The 12,539-nt window shown below is 41.8% G+C and overlaps 1 protein-coding gene across 7 annotated transcripts in view; it reads right to left on the reverse strand.

Annotated features, from left to right (window-relative positions):
• The window catches only part of Fhod3 (formin homology 2 domain containing 3), a 430,675-nt gene that overhangs the window by 168,447 nt on the left and 249,689 nt on the right, over window positions 1-12,539 (reverse strand). For all 7 annotated transcript variants that reach the window (XM_070029308.1, XM_070029306.1, XM_070029303.1 and 4 more), the window contains exon 6: window positions 8,355-8,449. In XM_070029308.1, the coding sequence (XP_069885409.1) occupies window positions 8,355-8,449 (95 nt within the window). The remainder of the gene's footprint in view (window positions 1-8,354; window positions 8,450-12,539) is intronic.

Below are 12,539 nucleotides of genomic sequence, written 5' to 3' on the forward strand. Positions count from 1 at the left end.
CTGCTGGCACCCATGACTCAGGGGCCTCTTCACAACAGATTCCTTTATTAGACCTTCACTCTCTCGTTAGACCCATCAGCATGCAGACACAGATGTTCTCCCATTGTACAGCGGATGAGTTCAAGACACATCTTGACGTTCTGACGCCCTGAGATGGACTTGAGGTGGGATGAGCTAACTTTGGGAACCACTCGGTACACAGCTGAGCCCTCTACTGAGTGGTAGTGAATGAAAACCAAGAGTTATATTTTATAACATTTAATCCTGCTTTACCACTCCTGAGTATACAACTGAAGAACTCTTGCATACAGTGGAGATATGTGTGTTCCCAGTCCTCACAGTTAGGGTAGTTGGTCTCCTATCTCAGTAGCTACCCATTGGTTGGCACCTAGTGTTGTGTTCAATCTGCATGCGGAGTATAGAGTTACTTCTGGTGCTCTCATTCTTCCTCTTTTCCTATACTCTCTCTAGGAAAATTCATCCAGTCCCTGCTTTGTTTTTGTTTTATTTTGTTTTGATTTTCCATACCAGTCTTGACACCAAAACTCAGGGCCTGGGTGCTATCCCTGATCTTTTTTTTGCTCAAGGCTAGCACTCTACCACTTGAGGCACAGCTCTACTTCTGGCTTTTTTGGAAGCTAATTGGAAACTAAAGCCTCACAGGCTTTCCTGCCTGGGCTGGCTTCAAACTGCAGTCCTCAGATCCCATCTTTCTGAGTAGCTAGGATTACAGCTATGAGCTCCATCCTTGGTTTTTTTTTTTTTTTAAGTCCTTCAAGTCTAGGGGCTAAATGTGGCTCTTCAATCCTGTCCGGACTCTTGGGCCTTGTGGTCATATAACCTCTTAGCATCTCATTTTGCATGCTAACTGGTACTACAATTTCCCTAGGGCAAAAATGTTAGCTTAAAAAAATTACTTTTTGTTGTACAGTATACCGGGGTTCATCATGGCATTTTCATACATGTATATAATGTACTTTGATTGTGCCCACTCCCACACTACCCACCCTTGTCCCCACCCATACTGTCCCCAACATGTTTGGACTTGAAGGGACAGAAGTGTGGCCTCTGTGGCAACTGTTCCAAGCTTTGAAGGGTTTTTGACTGAATTCCAGATAGATGAGGACGTCAAATAAAGTGATTTCTGGATAACCAAAGAGTTCGTTGCTCGATCCTTAGAAGTAATGTACTTTTATTACTGTCAAGTCTATGCAGTAATGTTAATAAACCCTCTCTGAGGAGGAGCTTGCGGGTATATTTTAATGATTAGTTAGCCATGCTCGCAATTAGTAGCAGGCATTTTAGCATTTGTGATACTCTTCTATCAAAAGCAGTTTAACTACCTAGTCTTCTTGTTGCTCATTTACATAGCAGAGCATCCAAAAGTACCTAAACACAAACATAGATTTAGTAGAAGCAAGGCCAGAGAAACCCAAAATTATGAATCATGACAACTGGGCAATTTTTTAAGAATGTCTAGGGACCTGCAAACGGAGCTGTTACAAACAGAGGAGGAAGATGTGAATAGGCTTGTTGAAGCAATCGAAAAGGAAGGTGTCACTAGGAAACATGGTTTCTTCATTAGAGAGACACAGCAGAGAATTGGGAATTCTGGGAGCCTGCGACCATGCCAGTCAAGGCAAATAACTACACAATGCTCAGAAGGAATGTCATAAGATGGGCATAAGGGGAATGCTTCCAAGGCCAGCTAATGAGGGAGATAGGGCTGGACAGCAGCCAGGTTTTCTTCCCAGGAAGGCATTTAGAAGGCTTAAACCACATAATCATAGTCTACCCAACTGAGAAAGTTGCCAAGCCTGGACTTGCTAAGGTTTTTATTTACTTGAAGAAAGGTCTCCAGTTTTAAATATACAAAGCACAGTTCCTTATGCTACAGCTTCCCCCTTGAACTCCCAACTTTGAAGGTAAGAAAATACTGTGGAATTTGTCTCTACCTAGGCAAGAGACAGAGGAACAGTTTTGAAACCCTCTCAATGATTCAGAGCTCTCTGAATGATTCTGCTCCTGTGTGGTAAAATGTGACAGGGAGGAACCCAAGGCACTGCTAGTCTTTGGCATGTCTGAGATGTCTGGAAGTTGGGGTCTGAGATAACCTGCTCCACACCACATGATAACAACGGGTTGGAAGAAGAAACCTCAGTTAGTCCATTCAGGCCTGGCAGTTCACCTCCAACAGTGGGCAGTTCCTCCTATATCTTTGCTACTGTGTCAATTGTGTCTTAGCCAGGGACAGCAGATAAACAAATGTGCATCTACTCAGCACCTGGTATCTGTAGGTTCTGCATCTGCAGAGTCTACCAAATCTGCAAATACTACAGCACTGTATCTATGAAACAAGCATCTAAAGAGTGACAATTGTCCTGCCAGCAATGAGGCAGTAATAGAAGATAGAGTGACCATATCAAACCATAGGAAAACTCAGGTCACAGTTTTAACAAGTTGTTCAAGGCCCAGCGTAGCATAGCCAGAAAGCATGAAATCCCGAGGCCTGCAGTAACAGAGGTCAATACTGAGCCACTCCCAGGGAAGCTGGGACCTGAGAAAGTCTCCCATGGCGCAGTCATAGAGGCCATACAGCAAAGCAGGCAGATCAGTATGTACTAAAAACGGGGAGAAGGATAAACAAAGTCCAAAAGCTATATCCTGCAGCTTACTAAAACCACCACTGACACCAGACCAACTAGCCTGGAAATGCTTCAGGTCCTTAGAAGAGAAAGAAAGCACAGGAACTTATAGTCTGATCATGGCAAGCCAAGAACCTCCTTGATAGGAAGTTGGCAGGCTCCTGGAAAAAGAAGGTGGTATTAACTAACAAAGATGCACACTTACATGCCAGACACTCTGTTTCATACCTTCCCCACTGTGCTTTCTATCCTATAGATTATCTCATTTTATATGTTAAAAAGACAATTCACCAAAAGGATCACACAGCTGTGCTCAGCACTGCAGCTCCAGAACTTCCTACTATGTTCAGCACATCTTGATTGCAATCTCAGTGAAGAACCACAGCTAGTCAGTTAGGAAGCGCCTCACTAATGGCACAGTGGCCCTAAAATGCCCTGACTGTCCACTGTCGACTGCACTGCTTTACTCATGCTTTGTCTCTGTCCCCTCAACATTTTTATCTATGACACAAAATCATTACTTACTAAATGTATGTAAACTAAAACTAACACTAACAGTCAATGTGCTCTATAACCATAATTGCTCAAGAGGCTGAGATCTAAGGATCTTGGTTTGAAGCCAGCCTAGGAAAACAAATCTGAAAGACACTTATCTCTAACCATCAAAAAGCCAGATGTTGAGGTATGGCTCAACATAGAGTGACAGCCTTGAGTATAAGAGCTAAGCAAGAGGGAGAGGGCCCTGAATTCAAGCCCCAGTATCAGCACATACAAATAGTATTTAATATGATATATGGCCAAAACAAAACTCCTAATTATCTTGAGGCTAAAACTCTGGTTTGATGAGTGGGGAAAATCCTTGCATTTAGATAACAATCAATCACAGACATGGAAAAACGAAGAGAATGGTAGACACAGATGTGTGAATAAAACCTTGGAGGTTTAGTGGGTTGCAAGTTCAATTTAATCCAGCAACCAGGGCTGCTGCTGGAAGGCCTAACCAGGGAAGATATTTGTAGAAGAATAATGGATCCTGAGAGACTTTCATATTACTCTTCTTTTTCCTGCATGCACAGAAGAGTCAGTAACCACTATGAGGAAGAATTGGAAATTACATCCCAAGGACATCCATAGTAACCACAACTGGGAGCCTGGAAAGATTACAGGAAAACTGCCTATAAACACTCAGAGAGTCTGATCAGGGAAGCCAGAATATATTGTCCCAGCAAGCATTGCACTTCCATTTGGTTAATAGCAGACAGAAAGATGCTCCCCCAATAACAAAGGCTTCCCACCATTAGTGGTCAACAGAGGGCAGACTACCTGTAGAGCCAACTCTCCCCTTCTGCACCTAGAAGTATTGGGATGTGACTCACAATGTCAAGAAGATCTTTAACACGACTTTACCATCTCTTCAAGGCTAGGATTCTACAACTGTGTACTATGTAATAAATTAACACTTCAAATCGAAGCCAATGTCACTCACCTGAGTGCATCACAAGCAACAGCATAATGGCAACAAGGCCAAAGGTCTTGGTCAGCTTCCACTCCTCTCCAATCTACACCATCTCCTGGAGCCCCAAGCCCTGCTCTCTCCTTGGGAACGTTTCCTTATTCTCAAACCTAGGAGATCCAAACCTGAGGCCAACAAACCCCAACATCCAATTTCTCTACCCCTAACAGATGCATTGCTAGGTGCCCCATATCAACAGTGACCCTGCCTTTGATTCCTGCTGTCTTCTATCTGCCTTGAAAAACCCAGTTCTAGAAGGCTAGTCCTCAATGGGCCCATCGCCTCACAGTTGTGCTACTGCCCCAGCCTCTATCCCTGTCACTTCCACTCTCCTCCCCCCTCCCTTCTAAAAACTATTGTCCTAATGACAAACTTTCAGAGATGCCCGCAGAGTTGGGGAAGGGAGGGTAGGGCAGCATGCTTGCTCTCAGACAAGTGCAAGGGAAAGCTGGAGATCAGTGCACAGAAACGTGGGGCACAGCTGGGTGAATGGAGTCAGTGGAGCTGACAGAAATAGAGCAGGGAAAGCAAAGGCAGACAGCAGTGGGGAGAAGATGGTTGCCATGGCATCAGGAGCATCTCAGGAGAACTCATAAGAAGATGAGAGTCTCTCCCAGAGAGGGTGACTGAAGGCCTAACTATACCAAACAAATCATCTTACCTCAACTAATTAAAATTCCAGATACAGGAAAAGAACATAAAACACCCTGTAATAAGTCATGAGATGAGCATCTTACTTTATACCAGAGAGTTTAAAGATGGCTCTTGTAAAAAGAAAAAAAAATGCTTTATTGAAAATACTTTGTTTCTTTCTCTTAAACAGTCACTATTTGGCTGCAAAACCATCCGTTTTCTCCTCTGGCGAGGAGTCCAGAATATCTGCAAATATGTATTGCACAATGATCCTCTGGCACGTGGCAAAATCACATCTTGCTGCCTTTCATGGACAAAAAAATGAAGAATTATGAAAACAGAATGACAAGGCTTTTAGTAGTGCAATCCTTCCTTTATCAACCCTGACAGGATGTCAAGGCAACCCTCCCAGGTTAAGAGGAGTCTGACTGGCCATAGAAAAGGCTAAGCCCTTCACTTTGCTGATTGCATCATTCACCCTGAGCTGGGAAAAACTCCTGTGGCTGCAATGCTCAACTTTAGGGAGCTGAGGCTTCAGTCTCCAAACCTAGGGGTCTTGGACCCTTCACTATCCAGATGGGGGTGTCAGAAGATACTGTATTGTCTTTGTAAAGATGGGGGGATTTCATTAGACCTGTGCTGAAAAACAAAATCACAAACAAACAAAAACCTTGATAGCCGCTGCTGTTTCTGACTTTCAGCCAGAAATTTGGGATCAGACACATCCTGATGCAAAACCTTCATCTGATACCACACTGAGTCTAACACAGGCTACCAGTGCTCCTTCTAAGAGCACAGGCTGACAGGTCTGTCTTTGCCTGTCTCCATATAGTGCCAAATGCCAGCAGTTATTATGTACTTGCTTTGGATAAAATGAAAATTAGAGACAGAAAACCTCTAGCCTAGTGGTGACGACCTGATGGATGGGGAAGGAGCTCCCAGACAGCTCCCAGACAGCTCTGAGGTGGGTGCCCAGGAACGAGAGAGCGAGCAAGCACACTAAGCACGCCTTCCAGGAAACCCATCATCCTTCCACTTATTTCTGAAGCTGTCACTTTCATTTCTCCACATGGTTTTGTTACAAATGTGAGGAGGACTTTTCCTTTGTGCCTCTTTCCAGTTGTTTATTTTCCTTACAGAATGAGTCCAAAGGAAAATCCACACAGAGCTGTTGCAGCATTACAGGCTGGGGGCCGTGGGATTCATTTGTTATTCCTGGTTTGTTTTTTTTTCCCTTTCTCTTCATGGTCTCCTCTCACTTCTTTCCATCTCTCCTTTTTATTTTTTTTTTTTTTGTTGCACTTTTCTTCTCTGTCTTATCCCATTCGTGATGCGGCAATGAAATACTTAAGACTAGGTAATTCATTCTTTAAACAACAACAACAACAACTGTTTATTTCTTGGGAAGCTGGGAAGTTCAAGACCATGGTGCTGGCCGTACAGTCATGCCTTTCTGGTTACAAAATGGTAGTGTGTTGTCACCTTCTCCAGAATGGAAGCAGTGTCCTCACATGGCAGAAGGCAGAATGAAGCAAGACCACTACTGTAGCCCTTCTTATAATGGTGTTGTTAATCCATTTGCAAGGACGGAACCTTCATGATCTTAACCCCCCCCCCAAAGCTTGTGCCTCCCAATGCCGTTGCATTTGGATCACGCTTCCAGCACACAGATTGGAGGGAGACACTCAAACCAGGCCACTCCTCTATCTTCCCCTGCTGCACAGCACCCCAGTCTCAGAGCTGTAATGAAACTATAAAGATTCCCTTTTGATACTCCTAATGCAGCCCTGGGAGAGTAAATCTGTCCAATATTGTGCTTTGGGAAGGGGCAGGCAGTTCTGGGACTTGAACTCCAGACCTCATGCTCTCGCTTGGCTTTCTTGTGGATGGCTGACACTCTACTACTTGGGCTACAATCTCCAGTGAACTATAATAATTTCTTATTCCAGCTGTGACAGGGACCAAATATTGATTTTAATAGTCAAATCTCTTCCCATTGCTGTAGGTCTGAGGGTTCTAGAGATCATCTAGACAGAGTTGGACAGCACCAGATGCACAACAAAAATTAGAAAAGAAAGTAAGGCAAGGAAAATTAGGAAGGGCTCCCAGCAGACAAACAGGTTGTCAAATACAAAGGTTCTCTCCACCTGGCTAGGCCAAGCGAACAGGCCCAGCATTTTTCCTCTTCTAAAATCCCTCACATCAGTTTCAAAATAGTCACTTCCATTTTCCATAGAAAACTAAGCCAAGAAGAAAACAACATGTTTTCAGTCTCTGGAGCTGTTTCTAGAATGAAATGGGGTGTTGGGGGGGGGGGAGAAATGTCTCAAAAGGAAAACTAAGGAGAAACATAAGGGTCAACCAAGGCTTTGAGACCCAGTGGGCATCTCCCTGCCACAGACACATCCAGAAAATAAGCCCTCCTGCTAGGTGAGAAGAGAATCATAGGAGCCTGGGAAGCCTGAAAGGAAAGCCATGTTGGGCACAGCATCAATCGGACAGCAGCATCCCTTGGAGGGAGGTAATGTGAGGAGCAGCGCTAGGAGATGTGACTCAGTGCACACCAGCCATTAAACCCTTACTCAATTCAGTGTAAGTGGGTGACTATGATCAGGAATAATCTGAGTATAACAACAGGCACTGTAGAGACTCCAGAAAGCTATGTTCATACAGGAACTTAAGTCAGATTCAAAGTTTCACATCTAGATCCTCAAGTCCTTCCCTGCCCAACTCTACTGCCCACTCTAGTCACCCTATCACTCTTCACTCACCATACTCCATCTTGGCAACATTTGCATATGGCCAAGGTAGGACCCCCCTCCCTACTCCTCTGCAAACTGACACTCCCTCCCTTGCTCCCAGCAAATCAGAGAGGACTATGCTAGAGCTCTGCCCTGCATCTTGCAGGTCTGGAGCAATCGCATGGATCTGCTTCGCAGGGTGTGAGAGCTCCCAGCTGAGGCCATCACTGGGTGGATATAAGCTAAGATCCATAGGGAGTTTGCCTGGATTCTCACAATAAAACACTATTTACCCAACCTCAGAATAAGGGAGAATGATGCTATTCACTTGATAGTAATCTCATAGAGATGAAATGAAATCATGCTTGCAAATCACCCAGTGTGGTGCCTGGTGCATCAGTAGATAAATATTGGTTACTTTGACCCTTAAGGTAAAAGTTGAAAGGCAATCTCAAACCCTTTCATCTATAGATAAGAATCTACACATACGTATGTAAAGCACTGAAGTACGTATAAACAACTTAATAATACAAACATGAAATGCAGGAGGTACGTCAATGCTACATTTATGGCCTAATGTTTTAACTAAGCATTAAAAGCAGAAGATGATCAAGGCATTTGATTACAGCTTAAGAAAAGGAAAAATAAAAATACATTAAAATTTCATAGGCTAGTTGCAACCTAACCTATACATTTGTACTCATTTGTACTGAGATGGGACTTCAACATAGCTGAATAATGTTTCTGCAAATAAACATCTCAGAGGGGATAATCATATGATGTGCACACTGAACAAGAAGGCCAACCATAATTTTCTTTTACCTTTGACCCAATAAGAGTGTAGAGCCATTGAATGGTTTCGCTGTGGTTGATCACTCCATTCATCCCATCCACGTACAACATAATCTGGCCCAAAGCTAGAGAAAAGAAAAACAAGCAAAGGAGCATTAAGAATTTATAACAAAAAAGAATTCGCTTTCATGATCACAAGGGCAATGGAGATTTTCAGACTTTTAAGTGTTTAATACATTGAACTTCAATGAGATACAAACTGAGCTCTGAAATGAACTAAACTTTAATGCAAAGAGAAAGATACATGAGGCATTCCTGGTATCTGGAAGATTCAATTGAGGTAGCAAACCCTTGTTTCTCTGGACCTTGGTGTACAGATGCATGCATATTTTACACATCTGTATATGTGTGGTCCCAGACAAAGCAAAGATAGCCACGGCATGGTGTCTGGGCTGTAGCTTCCCACCGCTGACTAGAACATGTGTGAAGCTGTTAAAAACATCCTGTTCAGAGACCCAGCCTGGGGTCAGTAGGTTCCAGGTTACATCGAACCATCCTGAGCTAATGCAACTTTATGCCATTAGGTTAAAAAAGAATAAACACACAAGTACTATTTCTCATCCTTGTGGAATATTTTTCTGATTAAAATATCAGAAACGATGAAAATGATCGGATTAAATTTTGCTTAAAATGACCTGATTAAAAGTGTAAGAAACCATGTATCTTATGGCCAGTCTTGAATTCTTTGTTTAATGTCATTTTTCTCCACAAAGAGACTATAAATTGAGTTATTTAAGAACAAATATGAATTCCATTTTTCAACTCCATTAGGCAGAATTTTTGCTCAAAATAATTGGTATTGTAGATAATGCCCAGAGAAATGCTGCATACACCTAAGTATTCTTACTTATATCATGCCCAATCCCCTAAATCATGTCACCAATAAAATTAATTTGTATAGCATTCATATGTTTTTAGGGAACTTTTGTTAGCTGGTAACAGTAGGAAATCTCATCTTAGAAGATTGGAACATCCAGAAGAATAAAATTAACATAGTTCAGAGTCTCATAAGAAAATCATTTTAGTATACCAATAGGCTTTTATTCTTTTATGTATGTGTTGTCACAGATGTCTGTGAGACTCATCTCCATTTAACATGAGAAAACTGGAAGTGGAGTTGTGGCTGAAGGTGGTAGAGCTCTGGCTTTAAGCACAAAAGCTCAGGGATAGCACCCAGGCCCTGAGTTCAACACCCATGACCCCCTCCCCAAAAATTCAACATAACCTGGAAAAAAACAGATAGTATATATTTGGAAATCACAGGTTCATATTCTAGTTCATGGTGACATAGTGGAGATAGTTTTTAAATAATGCTATCAATTTCAAGCAAATTTAGTAGGACATGAATAATAGTAAGAGGCAGAATGGGTGAAAACAAATGCTGCCATTTTTTGTGAGTAATAACGACACAAAAAGCTCACAAAATTTGTGAGATCACAATTATCACGTTTCTACTTAATGAGAAAATGCATGTAACATACAAACAAAACAGCTTGATGTAAAAAATATAATACTAGAAACGTATGCATATAACAGCATGCATATAACATGATAAATTAGTAATTTCTTGTATACATAGCTTATGCAAACTGATAAAATACTTAATGTCAATAGAAAGAAGGCAAGAGTATTTTCTAAGAAGAGATAAGCTAGTATATAATAACAAAAATGTGTTCATTTATAATAAAGTAGCATCTTTGTTAAAATAGCAAAGGTGTTTAGAAGAAATGACTAGGTTATCAAATGCTAGAGAAACTAAGCAAACAACTTCAAATTTCACTGATGCTAAAAACCCTGCTGTAATAAAGTTATTTTTTTGCATTGTTTTAAAACTATTTCTTACTTATTTAGTACTCACTGAATGCCACACCCTGAGGAGGGATTTTACCTGTGTTATTAATATTCCTGTGTATTGTTCCTATAGTTTGATGGATGAAACATGGCTCTGGCTGGCACTGTGGCTCATGCTTGTAATCCCAACTACTCAGGAAAAATGCAACGTGAGGCCAACCCAGGCACAAAAGTTCATGAGACCCTGTCTCAACCAATAAAAAGCTGGGTATGCTGGCATGTGCCTATCTGCCTGTGGTACAGGAAATGCAAATAGTAGGGATGCTGTGTAAGCCAGCCTGGATCCAAATGTGAGACCCTATTTGAAAAGAAACTAAAGCAAAAAAGAGCTAGAGGTGTAGCTTAAGAGGTAACAGTACCTGCCCAGCAAGCATCAAGCCCTGAGTTCAAATCCTAGCACTGCCAAAAAACAACAACAACAAACCTGACACTGAGAAGTGGAAGAATTTGCCTCAAGCATCCATCCCTCCCTTTCCTCCAGACAGAGTAGGTGAGCTCAGGATATCTGTATTAGGAGACTGGATCCTCTTTAAGGGTTTTTCCAAGCATTGTGATTGGAAAATGAGTGGACTCTTAAGTTTCCAAAAAGAAAGGGTGAAAACACGAGAAGATAGCAGATATATTCACTGAAGGTGCCATTTGTAATATCAAAATGACAATACACAAATGACTACCTATCCTGGTCCTAGAACTCAGCATGTTCAGGAATTTATGAAGGACATGTCCTAACCTACAAAGTGTTTTTGACAAAATAATTAAAAAGTACATATAAAATAAGTGTCAATCCAACAAACATTCAAGTCTTAGTTGGGGAGGTGGAGAGGAAAGGGATGGTAAGGGGAAAATAAAGGAGGGTGTAACAATACTCCATAGGAAATGGACTCATTACCTTGCTCATGTAATTCTGTACAGTATCTTTACAATAAAAAATATATATTAAGGGCTCAGTGGTAGAGCGCTTGCCTTGCATGCATGAGGCCCTGGGTTCGATTCCTCAGCACCACATAAGCAGAAAAACTGGAAGCGGCGCTGTAGTTCAAGTGGTAGAGTGCTAGCCTTGAGCTGAAGAGCTGAGGGATAGTATCCAGGCCCAGAATTCAGGCCCCACGACCGACCAAATATATATATATATATATATATATATATATATATATATATATATATATATATATAAAACATTCAAGTCTTCTTACATAAAGACAGACAGAGACTCAGGGCAGGGATGTAGAGCACTTTACCCAGCATGCACGAGGTCCCAAGTCAATCCAGTATCATTTTTTAAAAAAAATAAATAAAAGGAAAGTAAACCCATAAAATACAAAGCATTATGACTGTCTGGATATATGTGTTCCTACTTTTTCCTATTTTTCTGTATTCCCAGTATAAACACCATTACTTCTATACCAGAAAATAATCTATATGAAGAACAAAAACCAGGCTGGATACTAAAGGAAAGAGGTGCTTCTGTTTGGTGTAGAATCTTTGACAAGTCCACCTCTCTCCTCCTGTGGAAATCCAGACTCTAATTCACAGAAGGAATCTAAAATTTAATACATTCTGCTCCAATTTTCCCTTTTCTCCTCCCCTTCCAACACACAGGGGGAAATGGCTGAGAAGGGGTTGTGTTCCATATTCTTTTCCTTGTTCTGAGTCCCCTTCTTGGAGAAGCCAATCCTGGGGCACCAGTTATCATCATTTTCCACTAAATCAGCCTGAGGAGACTGAGGACAGACAACTGGACTTTTCAGCCTTCCTCTGGAAGGTGCAGCCTTGGGAGAGGGCTTTTCTTTGGTAAGGCTGCAGCCTGGCTAGATGATCTCTGCCCTAACTGCTCTGCTCAGGGCCTCAGCTACTGAGCAAATAAATGAAGGTCTGGAAAGCCTGGAGGCTGCTCTAGAAAGGGAAAGGCGCATGAATATTTAAAGACTGTCTCCCATCAGAATTTTATCAATGTATCACATTGTAAACTTCATGTTGATTGCAATTCAACTTCCTGATTGCACTGATTTAGCATACTATGGTGATAATCCAAAACCTACCTACTTACTAGATCCTTTTTATCTGAGGCCTGATGCTGAAACAATCTTCCTGCAACACAGGCTTCAGACACAAGATGGTGCTAAAGAGATTCAAGTGGGTTAATACTGCATTAGGATCCAAAAGTGCAGGCCCACCAACCTGAAGGTGGGCCTAATAAAACTTATGCATGGAAAAAAAAAAGATACCCCGAAAGCACACATCTGGATCAGTGATTTGTGCTTTTAAGACAGCAGAGGAGGCTGAGAGAGTTAGAATAGAATGGTA

Source organism: Dipodomys merriami, unplaced genomic scaffold (assembly GCF_024711535.1).
Source record: "Dipodomys merriami isolate MVZ:Mamm:240054 unplaced genomic scaffold, mDipMer1.0.p SCAF_2, whole genome shotgun sequence".
NCBI classification, from domain to species: domain Eukaryota; kingdom Metazoa; phylum Chordata; class Mammalia; order Rodentia; family Heteromyidae; genus Dipodomys; species Dipodomys merriami.